Below are 22335 nucleotides of genomic sequence, written 5' to 3'. Positions count from 1 at the left end.
GTTTTATTAATTTCTCATTCTGCCGCTTAATTATTAATACATAGAAATGCAGTAGATTCCTGTATGCTGATTTTGTATCCTGCAAGTTTCCTAAATTCATTTGTCAATTCTAGTAGTTTTTTTGGTGGAGTCTTTTGGTTTTCTACATAAAGTATCACGTTATCTGCAAAAAGTAAAGGTTTTTCTTCCTTACCAATATGGATGCCTTTTATTTCTTTTTGTTGCTGATTGCCGTGGCTAGGATTTCCAATACTATGTTGAATAAAAGTGGTGAGACTGGACATCCTTGACTTGCTCCTGCCCTTAGAGGAAAAGCTCTCAGTTTTCCCCCATTGAGTATGATGTTAGTCATGGATTTTTCATATGTGACCTTTATTATGTTGATGTATGCTCCCTGTAAACCTACTTTCTTGAGGTTTTTTATCTTGACCAATGTTGTACTTTTCCAAATGCTTTTTCTGCATCTCTTGAAATGATATGGTTCTTATCTTTTGTCTTATTGTGGTGATGTATCATGTTGATTGACTGGCAAATATTGAACCATCCTTGCATTCCAGCAATAAATCCCACTTGATCATGGTGAATGATTGCTTTAATGTATTGTTGGATTCAATCTGCTAGTATTTTGTTGAGGAATTCTGCATCTATGTTCATCAGAGATCTTATCCTATGGTTCTTTTTGGGATGTCTTTATATGATTTTGTTTATTGGTAGTTTTTTGATTACTGATTCAATTCCATTGCTGATAATTGCTCTTTTCAAATTTTTTATTCTTCCTGCTTCAGTTTAGAAAGATGACGTTTCTAGGAATTTATCCATTTCCTCTAGGTTGTCTGATTTGTTGGCATAAAAGTTTTCAAAATATTCTCTTATAATCATTTGTATTTCTGTTCTGCTGGGTGTTATTTCTCCTCTTAGATTTGTGATTTTGAGTCCTCTTTTTCTTAATAAGTCTGATTATTAGACTTATTAGATATTTATCAATTTTGCTGATCTTTTCAAAGAGCCAGCTCCTGATCTCATTGATCTGTTCTACTGTTTAAGTTTCTGTATCATTTATTTTTGCTCTAGTCTTTATTATTTCCTTCCTTATGCTGGTTATGAGTATTGTTCGTTCTTTTTCCTAGCTCCTTTAGGGGTAAGGTTAGGTTGTTTATTTGAGATGTTTCTTGATTCCTCTTTTTTTTTTTTTTTTAAGATTTTATTTATTCATGAGAGACACCGAGAGAGGCAGAGAGACAGGCAGAGGGAGAAGCAGGCTCCCCACAAGGAGCCCAATGCAGGACTCCATCCTGGTATGCCAGAATCATGCCTGAGCCAAAGCCAGATGCTCAACCACTGAGCCACCCAGGTGTCCCGAGATGTTTCTTGCTTCTTAATGTAGCAATTTTTATTTCTCTCCACGTAATTTTTCATTCATTCTTTAATAGTATGTTATTTAACCTCCATGTATTTACTCTTTCCAGATTCTTTTCTTGTGGCTTACTTCCAGTTTCATAGTGCTGTAGTTAGAAACGATGTATGGTATGGCTTTGATCTTTCTGAATTTGTTGAGACTTGTTTTGTGGCCTAATATGTAATACATTCTGGAGGATGTACCATGTGCACTTGAAAAAAATGTGCATTCTGGCTTTTAGGATGTAATGTTCTAATCACATATGTTAAATTTATCTGGCCCAGAGTGTCATTCAAAGCCACTGTTTGTTGATTCTGTTTAGATAATCTGTTTGTTGATGTAAATGAGGTGTTTAAGCCCACTACTATTACTGAATTATTAGTTCCTTTATATTTGTTATTAACAATTTTATGTATTTGAGTGCTCCCATGTTGGATGCATACATATTTACTATTGTTATATCTTCTTGTTGGCCTGTCCCCTCAATGGTTATATAGTGTCCTTTATCTCTTGCTAGTTTTTTTAAGTCTATTTTGTCTGATATAAGTACTGCTACCCCTACTTTCTTTTCAGACTCATTTGCATGATAAATGTTTCTCCATCACCTAACTTTCAATCTGCAGTTTCCTTTGGTCCGAAATGTGTCTCTTGTGGCAGCATAAAGGTAAGTCTTGTTTTTGTCCTCATTCTGTCACCCTATGCCTTTTGATTGGAGCATTTAGTCCATTTACATTCAATGTAAGTACTCACATATATTTATTGCCATTTTGTTGCTTGTTTTACAGTTCTTCTCTGATCTTTTCTTTTTTGCTCTCTTTTAGGCTTTCTTTAGTGAGATACTTAGATTCTTTTCTCTTTACTTTTTCATATCTATTACTGGGACTTGATTTGTGGTTACAAATCAAGGTTCGTATGGAACATCTTCTGCATATAGTAGTCTATATTAAGTTGATGTGTCGCTTAACAAACTCTTTATTCTTCTCTCTACATTTAGGTAACATGCTTTTATTTTGCGAATCCCTTGACTGATTTTTATAGATACATTTATTTTTACTGCTTTTATGTGTCCTACTTTTTCTACTCTTACTTATAGTCTTTCCTTCTCAAAGAGTCTCCTTTAGCATATTTTGTGAGGCTGGTTTAGTGGTCAATAACTCCATTAGCTTTTGCTTGTCTGAAAACTTCTCTCTACTCTGAATGATAGCTTTGCTGGATAGAATACTCTTGGCTGCAGATTTTACCTTTCAGCACTTTGAATATATCATGCCACTCCCTTCTGGCCTGAAGTTTTGCTGAAAAAATCTGCTGATAGCCTTAGGGGGTTTCTCTTTTAATGCAATTGTGTTCTTTCTTCTTGATGCTTTTAGAATTTTCTCTTTATCACTACTTTTTGCCATTTTAATTACTATATGTCTTGATGTGGACCTCTTTGGATTAATTTTGTTGGAGGATCCTCATGCTTCCTGGATCTAGATGTCTGTTTCCTTCCCCAGAGTGGGGAAGTTTTCAGCTACTATCTCTTCAAATAAATTTTCTGCCTCCTTTACGCTCTTCTTCTCCTGGGATCCCCATATATTATGCTTGATGGAGTCTCTGAGTTCCCTAAGTCTATTCTCATTTTGCATAATTTTTTTTTTCTCTCACCTGCTCAGATTGATTACCTTCCATTAATCTCTTCCAGGCCACTAATTCATTCCTCTGCTTCTTCTATGCCTGCTATTTATTTCATCTAGTTGTATTTTTTATTTCATTTGTTGTGTTATTTCTGATTGTGGTTCTTTTTCATCTCTTTGTTAAGGATCTCACTGATGTCTTCCACTCTTTTATCAAGTCCAGAGAGTATCTTTATCATCATTACTTTAAATTCTTTATCAGGCATATTACTTATATCTGTTTCCCTTAGAAGTCTCTTATTGTTGTCTTGTCCTTTTCTTTCATTTGGGACATATTTCTCTGTCTCCTCATTTTGTCTAACTCCCTGTGTCTGTTTCCAAGTGTTAGGAAATTTAGCTATGTCCCCTGCTCTTGAAAAATAAAGCTCTTATGAAGAAGAGGTCCTAGAGTGCCCTGCAGTGCAGTGCTCCTTGTTCCCCAGGCATTTCACGGTGGAGTTTCTTCTATGTGTGTTGTGTATGCTCTGGTGTTGTGTCCTGTTCACTTTTTCTTTTGTCTGCAGAGGTTCTCTTTGCCTGTTGTGGGCAGTGCTTGGTTCCTGGCTAGGGTGCAGTGCACAATTTTAACACCATGGGCTTCCACAGGGCCTACTGCCAATGGGCCCTTGCAAAATGCCTGGGTCAGGAGACAGTGTTGGCAAGGTTTATATAGGTCTTCTGGGGGAGGGGACCTGCAGTACTGGGGGTTGAAACAAGTATGACTGGGAAGGATGGATATCCCAAAGCATGGGGAGGTGGGCAGGGCTTGGTGTTAGCAAGTTAGTTAGTGAATATCAGTACTTGGCTGGTTCACACAGGTGGCCATGTGTTTATGCTGGGGGAGTGGAGGAGGCAGATGGCACTGCCATCTCCTCTGTTCCTGCAGAAATTCCTCAGCAATCCTTGCCCCTCAAGGACATGCTCCAAAATGAGTAAACTACTCTCCCTTTTGTTTGTTGTGTTTTTCAAACTGCTGCTTTTATGCTGTATCTCTGTGGGTCATCATGCTATCTCTTGAAGGGCAGGGACTCCACTTCCTCTCACCCTTCAGGCTCTCTCAGATCCAAGCCCACGGATTTTTAAAATTCCAGGCTTTAAGTCTCCTTGTAAGAACTCATGAAATTCAGTCCCTCTTGCTTTCAAAGCCAAATGTTATGGGGATTTGTCTTCCCTGAGCAGGCATCCCAGTGTGATAGTGTGTTTCTCTCCCTTCTCCATGCCTGGGCCTCCCTCTTCTCCACAGATGGCTGCAGTCTCTTTTGTTCCCCACCACATCTCCACTCTTCCTATCCTCTTTTTTTTTTTAATATTTTATTTATTTATTCATGAGAGACACAGAGAGAGGGAAAGACAGAGAGAGAGGCAGAGAAACAGGCAAAGGAAGAAACAGGCTCCATGCAGGGAGCCCGATGTAGGACTTGATCCCGGGTCTCTAGGATCATGCCCTGGGCCGAAGGCGGCACTAAACCATTGAGCCACCCGGGCTGCCCCCTACCCTCTTCAATGTGGCTTCCTCTCTACCTTTAGTTATGGAGTTTCTTCCACCTGTCATCAGCTCATTTTCTGTATTATTTGCACTGATGTGAGTGTTATCTAGGTACACCTGTGGGATAAGCTAAGTTTAGGATCCTCTTACTCCACCATCTTCGCAGCATCCAAAACCTTCACATTTTTGATAAGAAAAGCACTGGAAAATGGTAGAAACTGCCAATGTTATTCAGCTAATTAATACTGAAGTCAAAACAAAGTCCTCTAATTTATGATGATGTTTTGCTATTAAGAAAAATAGTTTAGAGATGTGAGGAAAGAAAAAGTATTTTAAATAGAAAGACAATTTTAATTTTCATAATGTGAAAAATGTTGCTACTGATCTCTACCTACAGTGGTTTATATCTTTCTAAATTCTCTTGATTTGAACAAGTGACTTCCTAGAGTTCCATTACTAAACTAAAGATAGGTAATGAGCTCTTCTAAAATAAATATAATTTCTAGGTTTAATATAGCAAATACAGAGAATTTCAAAGAACCTTTTGCTGAGAAGTAATGCTTTCAACTTTTCTTCTGTTTTCTTTCTTTAGGATTCTCTTAGACATTTCTACAATCTTTATAAAAATTATTTGCAAGGTAAGTCTCTTCAACAAGTCAGTACAGTCTCTTCAACAAGCCAATACAACAAGGAAAAAGAACAGTTCTAAATTAAGAGATTTAAGAGATGTAACCAGATGTAATGTACAAAGGCACAGGATATTTTTGAAACTAGGGCAACCTAAAGATGTTAGGATATTAGAAGACATTAAGGATTCACTATTAAGTGGTTAAGGACAGTAATACTTCAGCTATGAACTGTTCTTATTTTCTAAAGAAATATATTAACAGAATACTATTAAAACTTAATATAAAAAGCTTTAAATTTTCATTACTTATTAATCATATATCAATATACAGTGAGCTCTTTTCATAATTTTTTTCCAACCTAAATTTGTTTTTCTAGTGCAACCCCAGCATTTTGATGAGAATAATTTCATTCTGTCTCACTCAACCTTTTTATGTTCAGCATTATACCATTTTACGTGATCTAAAATTTCCTTTATATACAAAGAAAATTACTGGATTTTGCATTAAATCCTCAATGAAACTGTGGGAGATAAGACCATTTTCATTTACTGTTATATTTCTTAAATTTGATCTAATCTGTCACCTTGGTTTTGCTGTTTTTAGATATCCTTGGTATTTTCCTACTTTTTATGTCTTTTTAAATATCTTTTGCAAGATTCATTATTCTAACCTAACAGTTATCTTAAAAGCATTTCATAAACATTTTATAATTTATTTAAGTATATAAAAATAATTTTAAAAATCCATTTGTAGAAGATAAAAACTTCAGTACTTCTGACTTCTTCAGGATTTTCCATATTTCCTTCCTCAAACCTGAATTTTACTTAAACATTTTCAAGAATTTAACAGGAATTAAAAATTTAAAAAAAAACTTTTCATTTCAGAAAATAAAATGTATAAATTCAAAAAAGTCCAACATTCAAATGATATATAATTACATAAGATAAAATAAGGAGCAAAAAGTTTTCTCCCATTACTGGTTGGGAAGTTTAGCCCATCTATCCTACCTGAAAATGGCTTCCTTTATTTATTTATTTATTTTTTAAAGATTTTATTTATTTATTTGACAGAAAGAGAGTGAGTGAGCACAAGCAGGGGGAGTGGCAGACAGAGGGAGAGAGAGAAGCAGGCTTCCCCCTACCCCCAGCAGGGAGCCCAATGTGGGACTCAATACCAGGGCCCTGGGATCATGATCTGAGGTGAAGGCCGACACCCAACCAACTGAGCCACGCATTTTAATCTTTACCTCCCAATTCTTGAGTTATTTTTAAGTTCCTCCCTCAGGTATTTGGAATGCATTATTAAGCAATTTTACAAAGATAACTGAATGGCATAGTTTTCAAGACAGTAAAGGTCTGAAATTTTACCTTGGTATATGAATAAAAATATGTTTAGATATAAAATGTAAGGGCATAACCTTTTTCTGAAGTGTACTAGACACAATTCTTGTGCTCTGTAATACATTTTTGCAAAATCTGAAGCTTACTTAATTTCCTGATGCTTTTTTCTTCTCCTTAAAAACTAGCTAGGTTCCTATTTTAGTTTTAAAATACAAGTGTTAGGTCTTATTATTTTCCTTCTTAATTTTATATTTGGTAGGCCCTCAATTTGCAATATTCATTCATTCGTTTCTCAGATTTGTAAGTTTTCTTCATATACTTAAAACATAACATCTGATTCATCTGTCATTATTTATTCATCAGCCTGATTTCTGTAATCTGACCTCAGTGGCTCAGAGTTCATAATAACCTTTATATTCTAAGTGAGATTAATATTTCATATTGCTGAATTCCATTGTTATACCAAAACATGCTTTTGACTTGCAACAAAGATTTTCCTTGGCCTGTTGTCATTTTTATGCCATAACGTTATTATCCTGGCCTTTCAGATTTTACGAACTAAATTATAATTAAGTTCAAACTGCTGCACATATTCTTTTTTTTATTTTTATTTTTCTTATTTTTATTTATTTCTGATAGTCACAGAGACAGAAAGAGAGAGAGAGAGGCAGAGACACAGGCAGAGGGAGAAGCAGGCTCCATGCACCGGGAGCCCGACGTGGGATTCGATCCCGGATTTCCAGGATCGCGTCCTGGGCCAAAGGCAGGCGCTAAACCGCTGGGCCACCCAGGGATCCCGACATATTCTTTTTATAGGAGACTGACACTTGAAATTGTAACAATTATAAAATTACAAAGATCCAAACATGACTCTGAGAGATCCTGCAATATATCCAAGGGGAGGAAGTATTTTCTTAGAATACCACTCACTCTGACAGTCTTACTGACAGAAATCTAAGCCTACTATCCAGTTTAGTTTCTGCTCTCAGAGAGAATAAACGCCCTGTTCTCAATTCACCAGTTCATTTCTTTAAACATATATGAAGGAAGACAGGCCTTCATCAATAACATGAATATAAGCTGGTGAATTTCAAAATCTCCAAATGAAGGCTACTGAAAATGGTTGTTTGATGAAGACTTTCTTTACACTTGATACTTAGTATTTAGATTGAAGTAAATCACATACTTTCAGAGTTCATATAATCTAAATATAATACAATAGTGCAACTTTGAAAGGCAAAAATAAAGTCAAATTTCAATTCTGGCTAGACCTTAAAAAAAAAAAAAAACACATGTATGGTGCAGTTTGAAAAGCCTCTACTTTTATGTACTACACTATAATACTTACAAGCTGATGTTCTAATAGTTGGATTTTTTCATCTTTTTTCTTTATTTCCTCTTTAAGTTGTTTTACTTCGTTTAATAAATCTTCATTCTGAAATATTTAAAAAATTAATAAGCATTAAATCAATGATGAAGAGTGAATAATGGATGGTTTGTGAAGAGGAAAATTTTTCTTAAATATGCCAGCAATTCACCTATACACAAACAAACAAAAACCCATTTTGGTCTTCTAAGAATTCATAGTGTAGGGGAGCCTGGGTAGCTCAGTTGGTTAAGCGTCTGACTTCGGCTCAGGTCATGATCTCAGGGTCCTGGAATCCAGCTCTTTGTGGGGCTCCATGCTCAGCAGGGAGTCTGCTTGTCCCTCTTCCTTTGCCTCTCACCCCATTCATACTCTGTCTCTCTCTCAAATAAATAAATAAATAAAATCTTTAAAAAAGAATTCATAGTGTAATAGAGTTCAAAAATGTAAAAAATGAGTAACAGTAGCAATACAGCTAACATTCATTAAGTACTTATCAGGTACTTTTAAATATCTAAGCATTTGATCCTGAGTACAAACCTGAGACCCTGAGGTAGATAGTATTATATCCCCCTTTTACAGATAAGGACACTGGGACATAGGCCATATAGTAAAATATATTACAGACAAAACAGTAACTTCAGATAAATTTAAAAGGGATGTATGAGAGTTGCCTATCAAAAACAATGCAGGGCACAACAAACAGAAGGAACAGCATAATTAAAGGCAAAGAGCCATTTCACAGCTGGCTCAGTAATCAGCAAAAGGATAAACAGGGTAATAGCGAGATTCTTTTTCCATGAGCTACTTTCCTGAAAACTGCCTTACTCAAAGACAAAATACCCTGTCAATTTAGTTTATAAGAAATTCCTAATAGTATTAAATGGAAACCTACTATCAAGTTAAGCTGGAATCTGGTTACATTTCCAGGTGTAAAGTATCATTACCTTATAGTTAGTTCATTGTACTTACTACTATTCGATTATCCAGAAATATATACTGAGGAAATAACACCAGCAAGGAAATTAGGATATATATGTGAATGATATATATTTCCAGAGAGAAAAATATGTAAGCAAATAATTATAATATGTTGTTACTGAGCAAAGGATGTCAACTCTAGCAAATACATTGGGAACAAACACAAAATCTCAGTCTCTTTAATGAGATCAGAAAGAGACATTTCACAAAGGCTTTAACATATCACATAAGTATCACAAACAATGGGGAAGAAAATATTTTTGTAATGCTGTTATGTATATACTGTCAACTGGAGCAAGACTGTTTATTATAAGTAAAAAATGATTTCCATTCCAATTCAAAGAGTTTAACTTTTTTTAATTATAAATCAAGACCAAAAAAAGAGACAGACTGCAGATTATGAAGGATACACTTTTAAGCTATGTGACAAACAAAGCTATTAAGATATAAGAAGTATATTTGATTATATAAAATTTTAAAGCATCCATACAATTAATGTTAAAGCTAAAAGCTGGTGAAAACCTATATGATAAAGGATTTATACTCAAGTATATGAAGAGCCTGTTCAAACATAAAAGGATCATTTTCTAGGCCCCAAGACTAATAAACCAGTACTCACCAATATACAGATAATTAGCAAAATGTTGTATCTGACTTGTTGAAGAAATACAAATTCAAGAATTAAGGTATTATTTTATGGGTATTAAGTTGGGGGGAGAAATACTCAATGTGATTAACAAAATTGCAGGAAAAGAATGGTACATTATCAGACATCAAAACTAGCCTTTCTGGGAAACACATGGCTATACACAGAAGAGTCATAAAAATGCTTGCATTCTGATTCAATTATCTCACACAAAGAAACAATCCTAAGTATGGAAAAACCTATGACAAGGTATTATCTAAAAGTTTACAAATTCACAATTGTCTCAAAGGGGGGGGGGCTACTGAAATACAACATAGCCATCATTCAGGCACTACTAGGTTCTGCCAGTGTTGGCAGAAATAGACTTGAAAATAAAATCGAAATACAATGTGATAACATATTAAGAGCCAACATGTATAGAGTATAGGCACTGCTCTAAGGATTTTACACATAATGATGGGCAAAGGAGAACATATCAGGAAATGGGTAACTCCAGGGAAGCCTTAAAGGATGAGAATGAGTTCCAAAGACACAGAAGTGTATCAGGCTTTGGATTTTAGAGTAAGAGATTCTCAGATACAGAGATACTCTGTATTGTTGTATTACAATACAGAGATTATACAGTCCTCTGTATTATACAACAATACAGAGACGAAGGCAAGCCTAGCATACCATATTTGGAGAATTACAAGCAGTGATGTCGCTGCACAAAGGCTGTAGTGAACAACAGGTACTAATGTGATCAGTAAATTAGGCAAGGGCCCAATCATAGACAGCCATGAATACCAAGCATGGCCTAATAAGCCAGGGGAGTGCCAGTGCATTGGAGATGAATTTGACAGCTGTTCGGAGGATAAACTTGACAGCGACAACACAATTAGGCTAGGGAACTTGTTACCAAGATGTAATACTCCAGATGACAAAAGGAGCCTGACCCGATAGAGTGATAATAGGGAGAAGAAGGAAGAAGAGCAGGAATCAAAATTAGGAGATTTTGGTGATTCTCTTCATGTGAAACAAAAAGTACAAGGGGCAGTCAAGAGTAAGACATATATTTCTAGCTTCCTACCTCTATTTCTAGGGTGATATGGTGATTAGTTGTGTCACTGAAAAAAAAAAAAAAAAAAGAAAGAAAGAGAGAGAGAATAAAAGAAGAGAAATATATCCAAAGAGGAATATCTGTGAGTTTTAGATATACTATTAGAGATACCTGTGGGTGGGACACAGTGGAAATGTCCACAGGGCAACTGGATTACTAAGTATGAAGAAGAAATTTTATGTTATCAAAAGATATGTCATATATGGAAATCATGACAGTAAAAAGTTCAAAAAGAACCAGATAAAAGATATAAATCTATATCCTAAAGAAGAGAAGGAACCTAGAAAGAAAAGGGAAAATGGGAAAATGTTGAGGAATATAAGGAGTTTTAGAGAGAATGACATAAAAATCAAGGATAAAGCTTTTAAGACAACAGTCACCCCAAATGTCTATAGCATTAAAACCAGTAGCTGCTTTCATTTTTCCAGGTTTCCAGGTTAACTGGAAAAAGGTTTAAGGAGAGTCAAGGAAGGTTTATTTGGTTTATGATAGATAAAATACAGAAATTTATAAACTGAGGATAAAGAGAAAGTAGAGAAAGCACAATGAAGAGAGATGAGAGAAGAGGAGGTAGTTAGGTCCTTAATAGCAGCAGAAGATAGCCAAGAACCTAACAAAGAATGGTCTTCTATAGTATATAGTGGCTATTTTTGCCCTGTAACTGGAGCAAAGTGAATGAGAATGATAACAGATACAGGTAAGTCAGAGGGCAGGAAGGCATGTACCAGATCTTGCTTGATGAACACAAGGCCACCTGCAGAAATGGAGAAGAGTGGCCGATAATGAGGCTTGAAGAGAGTGGTCAATATTGAGACTAGCTCATCAGGGGGAATGGGAGAGGGAGCTGTCCTGAGATAAAAAAGATTAGAGACATGGCAGGTCCAGTAGAGATTTTAGACCCTAAATTTCCAATGACACAAGTCACCATATTTGTATCATTTAAAACTACACTGCTAAACCCTCTTGGACAAGAAGGGGACATAACTGGGAATTTGACATGCAAGAGAGTCTAGTATACTGGAGCAGAATCAGCTACAGCATCTCACCTTCGAAAAGGAAAACTAGGAATGACTTGGAAGGAAAAATAAATAAATATCATGTAATGATATGTCTACCACGTAACATTAAATATATAGACAAACTAAAAGGAACACAGAAAAAAATTGACACTAGTTGTGTAAAAAAGTTGGAATTAAATTTTTTTCTTTAAAAATTATTTCTTTATATGCAAAATTTTTCCCAAAAGAATGCAGAAAAAGTCCACTTTACTTTGAAAATGTCAGTCACAAACCTTAAAATTGAGAGATGATCAGAGATCACCTAAGTCAATGGTTCTCAACCACTATATATGTAAAAGTTTGTTTTTTTTTTTTTTTAAAAAAAGACCTGTCCTACTGCAGATTTGCTGATTTAGAATACTATACTCACAATAGGATGGAAGAAAGCACAGAGACAGGAAGAAATTTGCAAGAACAGGTAAGATAACATGTTGAAACACCAAAACTACAAAACCAGACGTGACTACTAATGCTTTATTCTTTTGATTTTTTGGTTGTTTTATAGACAATATTGTTCCCAGTAAGTCACCCCATATCCTATGAGAAAATCATGCTTCTCTGATCTCTAATGCCAGGGTTGGCTACTTGACTTGATTTGGAAGTGAAATATGTAACATGCAAGCAGAATCCAAATGTGGTTATGCCAATGATCTTCTCCCTTAGCTACAAAAACATGTCCCAGGGTAGGGGCTAATCCTTCAACCTGGGTCCCAGAATGAAGCAGCAGCATAGAATTCCAGCTGATCTATAGCCAGTATGCAACATGTTAAAAAATAACAAGTGAAAAATACAGTTTTGTCATTGTAAGCAACCAGTACTTCAAGATTGTTTGTTGACTACCAAACCCTGAAAATAGAATGTAAAAGAATCAATTTTAACTTGGAAACATTAAATCAAGAATACTTTCATGTACTTCAGAAATAACTGCCCCCCCAAAAAAAAGCTTTTTTAAACTAAAAATGAGGGGTGCCTGAGTAGCTCAGCAGCTGAGCGTCTGCCTTTGGCTCAGGTCGTGATCCCAGGGTCCTGGGATCGAGTTCCGCATTGGGCTCCCTACAGGGGGCCTATCTCCTGCTGCCTGGCTCTGCCTCTCTCTCTGGGTCTCTCATGAATAAATAAATAAAATCTTTAAAAATAAATAAATAAACAAAAAATGAGAATTATAAAAATATACTTTCAAACACTAAAATGCATCCGTATTCTATAATTGTATTTTTTTATTTTTATTTATTTATGATAGGCACACAGTGAGAGAGAGAGAGAGAGAGAGAGAGAGAGGCAGAGACACAGGCAGAGGGAGAAGCAGGCTCCATGCACCGGGAGCCCGACGTGGGATTTGATCCAGGGCCTCCAGGATCGCGCCCTGGGCCAAAGGCAGGCGCTAAACCGCTGCGCCACCCAGGGATCCCTATAATTGTATTTTTAAACATGAAAAAAGATGAGTTAATCTCATTTTCAGTCTATATCTTCAGTGTTGTGATTCTATGTGAGAAGTACCTGTTAATCATTTTGATTGGTAGTTATATTTTAAAAACTTATTCATAATTATAAAAAATAATTTTAAAATGTAATAACTATTGATTTAAGAAAAAGAATCCTGAATAGAGACAAATAATAATCCAACTGATAAAATAAATTCAAATTCAAATACTACAGTGATAACACTTTATAAGGTAACAAAAGTTAAAAGTAGACCTGATTAAAACTCAACACAGCAAAGCTTCAGGTTTTGATACATTTACTGCTAAATGTTTTAATGGTTACTGCTTTGTAATTTTAGTAATAAAAAAGAATTTTGAAAAATTTAGCATGACTACTATTTATACCTTATATATTTGATCACCATCTTCTGGTTCTGGACTGGATGGCAATGATAGCTGAATATCATGCAGCGAACCACTTCCATCATGCTACAGAGAGAAGAGAAGGAAAACATGAGATTAATAGAGTAATTGCTGACACTCATTTCAACCTGAATTCACCCCGACCAAATGCTACCATGGCAAAGAACAGGAATTAAATTTTAGAAATCTTCTTTTTATACCTACACAGAGGTAGAAGGCAATGTGGAAGAGGGAAAGAAGAGTGCTAGGGCAAGAATAATTTGTGCAAATAAATAACAGACACTACATGAGTGGATGAAATAAAAAGCCCTTGAAAGTTTTAGAGTAGGAAAAAGAATATGGAAAATTTCCTATAAAATTTGAAGATTATCTTAACTACAAAAAGCAAAATGAAAGTCAAATTATATGTGCTTTGGTTTAGATACGGTTTTGAGTATGTTGTTTTCTAAGTCAGAAACAATACCTCAACAAGGATTGACCACAAAAGTCATTCGATCAAAAGTATTAGACAAGAGTATACATATTGCAGGACTATATTTATACAAAGCCTGATAGCAGAAAAAACTAATTTATGGTGTTAGAAATCAGAACAGGTGTTGACTCAGGGGAAAGGGGCTATTGACTGGGAAACAGCATTAGGAAACCTACTAGGATGCCGGATATGTCTTGACTGTATGGTGGTTATATGAGTAGGTACATATGAAAAGTTTAAGCTGCACACTTAAGATTGGTATACCTTAAGTACCTTACTGGATGTACGCTATACTTCAACAGAATTTGAAAAAAAAATCAAACTTCTTCTCCTTAAATGCAATAAAGAAAATGACAAGATAAGAATTAAGGTCTACCTCTTGCTGTATTGGTTAGTAATAACCAACTAAGAAATGACATATTAAATAATTCACAGACAATTTCAAGAAAGATGGATCAGTAAAGAATATGTCTGGAATAATGGTGAGGGATTGAGCCCCTGACCAAGGCAGCACAAATGTGGCCGGACACCTGGTTTGTTCAGATGGTATCCAGCTGCCTTGGGACACCTACTGAATCAACAAGCTTCAAGATCACTGCCATCACAATCTTCCTCAGACATAACTATCCTGAGAAAATCTCTTAGACCATAGAAATGTCCTGTATTAAAACAAGAGTGCTAAAGTATAAGACATAATCATGTAGGTCATTTTCTTTTTTATTTACTGTATACCAAATGAACCAGAATCTCTAGGTGTGGGGTCTACAAATGTGTATTTAGTAAAGTTCAATAGGTAATACTGATTGACAGCAAAAAATAAGGATCTGTCAAATTTATACAATAAATATATTTTTATTGTGCTGTTATATGAAGACAAAGAATTTGACATAAGAGTGGAGGCAATGTCCTAGTGAATAACAAATGTTTTTAAAATGCCTCTTTAAACGTTTAAAAGAAAAAAGAAAGAAATTTTACAAGATTCATCTCAGTAAAAAGTTCATCTCTGTCGTAAACGACTTGACCTATAAAGACAACCCCACATCTAACTATTTATTTGAGAATAAAAGGAACTGTAAAATCTGACTTATTTCCAAACATCTCCATCATCTTCCTGCCCATTGCAAAGCAGGAACCCTAAAGAATGGGACACAACACAAGTATACACCACTTTTGCCTTGGACATGGGTATAACTGTGGAAAGCAAGCAGCAGAACAGGAAAAATAAAACACCAGCTTTAAGGGTGGAGGAACAAAAATGGGAACCCCAGGTAAAAATATCTGGGAGATCATGAAGTACCAGCACAGGAAAGTGACTCCAGAAAGCTGTATGTAAATTTCTAGGTTCACACCTCAGCAGCACTTGGCTTGAATCTGATCCTAAACAGTATATTAAAGACTGAGAAATAACATTGCCCAGACCCAATCTAGCCTCTGAAAGATGTATACTAAGAACAGATCTGAGAAGTATGGCACAAAACCTTTGAAATAGAACTGACATTATGACCATAACCCAAACGTGGCTGGCCAGCTGGAACTTCTAGCCTGAACCCAGAGTATTTACCTGCTTTAAAATAAAAACAAAAAACAAAAGCAAAAACCCCAAGAACCACAATATTCTCCATAACATTTAAACAAAATTAAGTGTCTCACAGCAAACCATGCAAAGATTTAAGATATAATCCAAAATTACTCAACCTACAAACAACAGGGAGAATCTCAATTTACACAAGAAAAGACAATCAACAAACACCAATGCCAAAACAAGACAGAGGTTGGAATTCATTGAAAGAGATTCTAAAAGGGCTATTACAAAAATTCTCCAAAAGTAAGAAGTCTTGAAGGAAATGAAAAGAGAAAGTCTCACCAAAGAAACAATATATCAAGTGGAAACACATACAAAATTTAAAACTACAAAGATTCAATAACTAAATTTTAAAATGCACTAGCAGGACTAAATAACAGCATTTGAGATGACAGACTGAACTTGAAGACAGATCAACAGAAATCATGCAATTTGAACAATGAAGAGAAAAAAGAAAAAAGGAGAAAAATAAAACGGAGCCTACTGAAGGAGCTATGGGACAAGAAGGAAAGATGTAATATTCACACCATTAAAGTCACAGAAGGAAGGGTCGGGGGCAGAAAAAAATGTTTGAAGAAATAATGGATAAAAACACCTCAAATATGGTGAAAGACATAAATTACATATTTGAGAAGCTCATTTTAAAAGAATAGAAAATAGACAAAGCATGCTCTCTGAACACAAGGGAATTTAATTAGAAATCTTCAAACTCTTAGAAAGCAAATAATAAATTTCCAAATCATCCATGGGTCAAAGAAGAAACCTGAAGACAAATAAGGTATTATTCTGATTTGAAGGAAAATGAAGTTACCACATTATCAAAATTTGTGGAATTCAACTAAAGCAATGCTTAGAGGGAAAATTACTGTAGAAATGCTTAGAATAAAACAAAGGTGTCAAATGCACAACTGAAGCAAAATAAATCCAGAACAAGCAGAAAGAAAAAATAATAATAAAGAGCACAAATTAAATGAAATTGAAAATCAAGAAATAGAAAGAAAGCAATGAAACCAAAAACTAATTATTTGACAATTGTAAAACTGCCAAAGAACAAAGTTAGAAGGCACAAATCAGATACATACCAGGACAAAGAAAGCATATACCAGGAATGAAACCGGGGATATCACTACAGATGTCTCAGGCTTTAAAAGTAATAAGTAAGGTGGAAAACCAACTGGCTCAGTCGGTTAAGCATCTGGCCTCAGCTCTGGTCATGATTCCAGGGTCCAAGGACTGAGCCCCCAAATTGGGCTCCCTGCTCAGTCCCTGCTTCTCCTTCTCCCCTCAACCCCACTCCTCCTTTGTCTCGCTCTCTCCCTCTCTCAAATAAATAAAATCTTAAAAAAAAAGTAAATAAGGCAATAATACTATGAGTGACTCTATACACACAAATTTGACAACTTACATCAAATGAAGAAATTATTCAAAAACCACAAACTATCAAAACTCACCCAAAAGAAACAATCTGAGTAGATCTGTGATTATTATTAATAAAGTTAATTCACAATTTAAGCTTTCTGTAAAAGAAATACTGAAGGCCAGATGTTTTCTTAGCAAAGTCTTCCAAAGTTTAAGGAATAATATCATTTCTATATATTCTTAGAGAAAACATAAATCAAATTAAATTAGAAAATCAATCAAATCAAGTTAATGAGCCTTGATGCATCCAACTTTTGATTTTGTCTGGGGGTCATGATCTCAGGGTTGTGAGACCTAGCCCCATGTCAAACTCTGAGTTGGGCATGGAGCCTTTTTAAGATTCTCTCTCTCTCTCCCTCTCCCTTTGCCCCTCCCATTTTCTCCCTCTCTAAAAAAGAAAAAAAAAAAAAAAAGAAGACTTACAGATCAATATCTCTCATGAATAGACACAAAAGCCCTTAACAAAATATCTTTAAATAAAATTCAACAATATATAAAAAGGGAAAAACGATCATGAACAAGTTAAGTTGATCTTTGGAAGGTAAAACTTATTCAATAGTTAAAAAGCAATGTGATTCCACATATCAAGAGATATCTATATGATTATCCCAAAAGATACAGAAAAAGTTTCTGGCAAAATTCAGCATTCATTCATGGACAAAACCTCAGCAAATTAGGAACAGAAGGGAACTTGCTCAACCTGATAAAATCCATCTAAATGACCCTCAGAATTAACATCGTATCTGGGATCCCTGGGTGGCGCAGCGGTTTATCGCCTGCCTTTGGCCCAGGGCGCGATCCTGGAGACCCGGGATCAAATCCCATGCATGGAGCCTGCTTCTCCCTCTGCCTGTGTCTCTGCCTCTCTCTCTCTATGTGACTATCATAAATAAATAAATAAATAAAATTAAAAATAAAAAAATAAAAAAACATCATATTAGGTGAAAAACTGAAAGTTTTAGCCGTAAAACCAGGAACAAGGCATTCTGTTGTACTGGAGTTTATGGCATATTATTTGAATAAGTAAATAAATAAAATTGTATTCAGTGCAGTAAGACAAGAAAAATAAAAATACAAAAGACAATTAGGAAAGAAGAAATGAAACCATCTTCAGGTAATATAATTTTAGCTGTAGCAATTCTAAAGTATCTACAATACTATTACTAGAATACATGAATTTAAGAATGTCACAAAACAAGATCAATATACAAAAATCTACTATTTCTATGGTGAAGAATAACTGAAAATTGAAATTTAGAAAAATGACTTCTATTTACATACATTAAACCAAAATCCAAGAAATAAAATCAAGGGGAAAAATAAAAATCCAAAATTTTAAAAAAGGAAATATTTAGGTACAAATATAACAAAATATAGACAAACTCTCTATTTAAAAAATCAATGGAAGAAATCAGAGATGACAAATAAATGGAGAGGTATACTCTATTAATGAATTTAAAGACTTAGTAGTTTTGAAATGTCAATTCTTTTACAAATTCAACTACAGATGAGTACCCCAACTCCACCAAATTCCTAGAATTTTTTGCAATAATAGAAAAGCTGCCTCTAAAATTTATATGGTATGGTAATAGAACTAAAACAAACTTTGAAAATAAAGTTGAGAGACATCATACTACTTCAAGACTTACTATAAAGCTATAGTAATCAAGAGAAAGTGATATTGGCAAAAGGACAAACATTGATCAAAGGAACAAATCAGAGTTCTGCAATAGGCCCACATATATGTTTAAAGGCATTTCTGAGAAAAGTACCAAAGCAATTCAATAAAGAAAGCCTTTTCAACAAATAGTACTAAAATATCCATATGCAATAAAATAAACTTCACTCATACCTCACAGCATATATAAAAATTCTCAAAACAGTCTGTAGACCTGTATGTTAAACTTAAAACCACAAAAATTCTTCAAATAAACAGAAAAATTTTTGTAATTTTGGGTTGGATAAAGATTTCTTAAATATGATACCACAGATATGACCATAATACTGATATCTGACTTTAAGAGAAGAATTTCTGCTCTTTAAAAAACTATTAACATAATAAAAAGAGAAGCTATGAACTGGAAGAAAATATTTGCAATAATTCAAGTAAAATAATGAGCATAGTGTCTAACTTATAGAATATAAACTGTTGGGGATCCCTGGGTGGCTCAGCAGTTTAGCGCCTGCCTTTGGCCCAGGGCGCGATCCTGGAGTCACGGGATTGAGTCCCGCATCAGGCTCCCGGCATGGAGGCTGCTTCTCCCTCTGCCTGTGTCTCTGCCTCTCTCGCTCTATGTCTATCATGAATAAATAAATAAAACCTTAAAAAAAAAAGAATATAAACTGTTAGCTATTTTTTAAACAATCGTAACAATAAAAATAATAATAATATGAAGCTTTAGGGTTTATAACGGACTTCATTAACTCACTATTCTAGTTACCTAAAAAGCAAATTCCATTTTTTTCAATATTCGTTTGTTTCATCATTTTCATGTCTGCTTAAGTACTTACATAGAAATACATAAAGAACTATCAAAAATCAATAAGACAACATTTTTGTTCATGGGCAAAATGACAGACACCAAGGAAGACACACAAATAGCAAATTAGGTACGTGAAAATATGCTCAACATCATTAGTCTTCAGGCAAATGCAAATTCAATTCACAGTGGATACCACTGCACATCTACATGAATGGCTTTTGAAAAACAGGCACAAAGATGCAAAACAACTACAACTTTCATTAATCAATCGCTGGTAGGAATATAAAATCAGATAGCCACTTTGGAAAACAGTTTCAGCAGTTTCTTAAGTTAAATATATACTTACCATATAACCCAACAATCCTACAACAAGGTATTTACCCAAGAGAAATGAAAACATGTGCACATGAAAACCTGTGCAGAAATATTTATAGCAGCTTTATTCATAAATGCCAAAAACTGGAAAGTGGCACAAGAATCCTTCAACTGGTAAATAAATTAACAAATTATGATACATGGATATGGTGGAATATTACTCAGCAAAAAGCAGGAAAAGATCAGCAATATGAGGACAGCACAAATGAATTTAGAATTAATTATGGTAAGTGAAAAAAAGCCAGAGTCAAGGGACTAGATATGATTCCATTTATGTGATAGGCTTGAAAAACTAAAACTACAGAGACATAAAAAAGATCCAGTGCTTGCCGGGAGCTAGCAGTGGATATAGGGATTGACTGCAAAAGTTTGAAAAAAAAAAAAAAAAGGAATTTGGGGGACTGTAACAGCTATGTAATTGTACGGATTTGCAAAGTTTACAGACTATACAATGAAAAAGGCTGAATTTTAGATTTTAGTGTATGGAAGTTACACCTCAAAATAGCTGTACTAGATTGAACAGTGCCCCCTAGAAATCCACGCCAATCCAAAACTTGTGACTGTGACTTCACCTGGAAATAAGGTTTTTGCAAATGTCATCATCAAGTTGAGGTCATAATGGATTAGCATCAAGCTTAAATCCAATATGACTGGTGTCTTTATAAGAGAGAAATTTGACACACAGACATATAGGTAATGTGAAGGTCATGTGAAAATAGGAGGCAGAGATAGGTGTCATGCACCTACAAGGCAAAGGATGCCCTCAATTGCTAGCAACCAAAAAAGCTAAAGAAGCAAAAAAAGATTCATCTCCTAGAGCCTTCAGAGCACATGGCCCTAAAAACACCTTGATTTCAGATTTCTAGCCTCCAGAACTGTGAGAACAGATTTCTGTTGTTATATGGCCCCCCAGCTTGTTGTACTTTATTATGGCAGCCCTAGAAAATTAATAAAAGACCAGACTTAAAAAAAAAAAAAAACTAAAAGCAAACAAAAGGAGACAGTAACACCAGATAAATCTTAACAATCACAAGAAAAATAAAACTGATAGAATATAGACAGGGACGCTCGGGTGGCCCAGCAGTTCGGCACCGCCTTCAGCCCAGGGCATGACCCCAGGGTCCTGGGATTGAGTCCCTGCAGGGAGCCTGCTTCTCCTTCTGCCTCTGTCTCTGCCTCTCTCTCAATCTGTGCCTTTCATGAATAAATAAATAAAATCTTAAAAAAAAAACCTGATAGAATATTACTATAACACAAGAGGCAAGGTAGAATTAAAAAGTATTAATGAGGATAAAAAAGATTTTAGTGATCAAAGAAATACTCCACCAAGATGATGTGCCAATTCCAAACATTTATATACCTAAATAACAGCCTAAAGACACTAAAACAAAAATTGATAGCATTAAAAGAATAAATTGAAAAATCTATAATTATAGCAGGAAACTAACACTACTCTAAGAAACTCACAGATCAAAGAGAAAACTTTAGTAAGGATAAGGTGCAAATAATACAATTAAAAAGCTTAATATAATAGACATACTGCTACCTTAAATGTAGAGAATATATGTTCTTTACAAACAGACATAGAAAGTCACAAAAATTGAGCATACTGTAAGCCAGGGAATAATAAATTATGGTCCACAGGACAAATCCAGCCAGAGGTCTATTTTTATTATAGTCCATGAGCTAAGAATGGCTTTTACATTTTTAAATGATTGAATTTTAAATGATTTTATAAATATCGACTAAGAGCTGCAATTTTGCTTCTTGCCCAAAAAAGCTAAAATGTGGGGCAGCCCGGGTGGCTCAGTGGTTTAGCACCGCCTTCAGCCCCAGGGCATGATCCCAGAGTCCTGGGATGGAGTCCCACATCAGGCTCTCTGCATGGAGCCTGCTTCTCCCTCTGCCTGTGTCTCTGCCTCTCTCTCTCTCTCTCTCTCTCTCTCTCTCTCTCTGTGTGTGTCTCTCATGAATAAATTAAAAAATAATAATAAAAAAAAGAAAAGGAAAAAGCTAAAATGTGGCTGGCCTTCTAAGGAAAAGTTTTCTAGCTCCTGCTTTAGGATACAAAAGCAAACATCGACACATTCCAAAGAACTTGTATCAGATAGATATCCTTTATTGTTAATATCCTTTATTGTTAATGTACCAAGATTAGGAATCAATACAAAATGAAAGCACATACACAAACCACTATTTTTGAAAAATAAAAAAATATTATTCTAAATGAAATAAATTTATAATATAGGCCAAAACAATTGAGAGTTACTAATGTTTAAGTTATTTACAATGCCTCAAAGAAAAAAAATCCAATTTTTTAAAACATAAACTGTCTAGCAATCTAGATTTAGGCAATCAAAGAGGGAAAAATTTATTTCCATCAAAGCACAAGAGCTTAGAGATCATGAATAAAATCTCCAACTGAATCAATTAATAAAACCATCTCCCCTCCAAATAACTGACACTAACCAATGGTAATACTATTAAACCTTGACTCAAATAAAAAG

The 22335-nt window shown here is 34.9% G+C and overlaps 1 protein-coding gene across 12 annotated transcripts in view; it reads right to left on the bottom strand.

The window, feature by feature from the left end:
* Window positions 1-22335, bottom strand: part of CCSER2 (coiled-coil serine rich protein 2) — a 189706-nt gene that overhangs the window by 37229 nt on the left and 130142 nt on the right. For all 12 annotated transcript variants that reach the window (XR_005358079.1, XR_005358077.1, XM_038534505.1 and 9 more), the window contains 2 exons: window positions 13480-13563; window positions 7852-7938 (listed from right to left, as the gene is read on the bottom strand). Coding sequence is in view for 10 of the 12 variants with exons in the window: in XM_038534505.1 (XP_038390433.1) it covers window positions 7852-7938; window positions 13480-13563 (171 nt within the window). In the remaining 2 variants the exon portion in view is untranslated. The remainder of the gene's footprint in view (window positions 1-7851; window positions 7939-13479; window positions 13564-22335) is intronic.

The sequence above is a fragment of the Canis lupus genome, chromosome 4 (genome assembly GCF_011100685.1).
Source record: "Canis lupus familiaris isolate Mischka breed German Shepherd chromosome 4, alternate assembly UU_Cfam_GSD_1.0, whole genome shotgun sequence".
Classification (NCBI taxonomy): Eukaryota; Metazoa; Chordata; class Mammalia; order Carnivora; family Canidae; genus Canis; species Canis lupus.
This window is presented reverse-complemented; position numbering and strand designations above follow the sequence as displayed.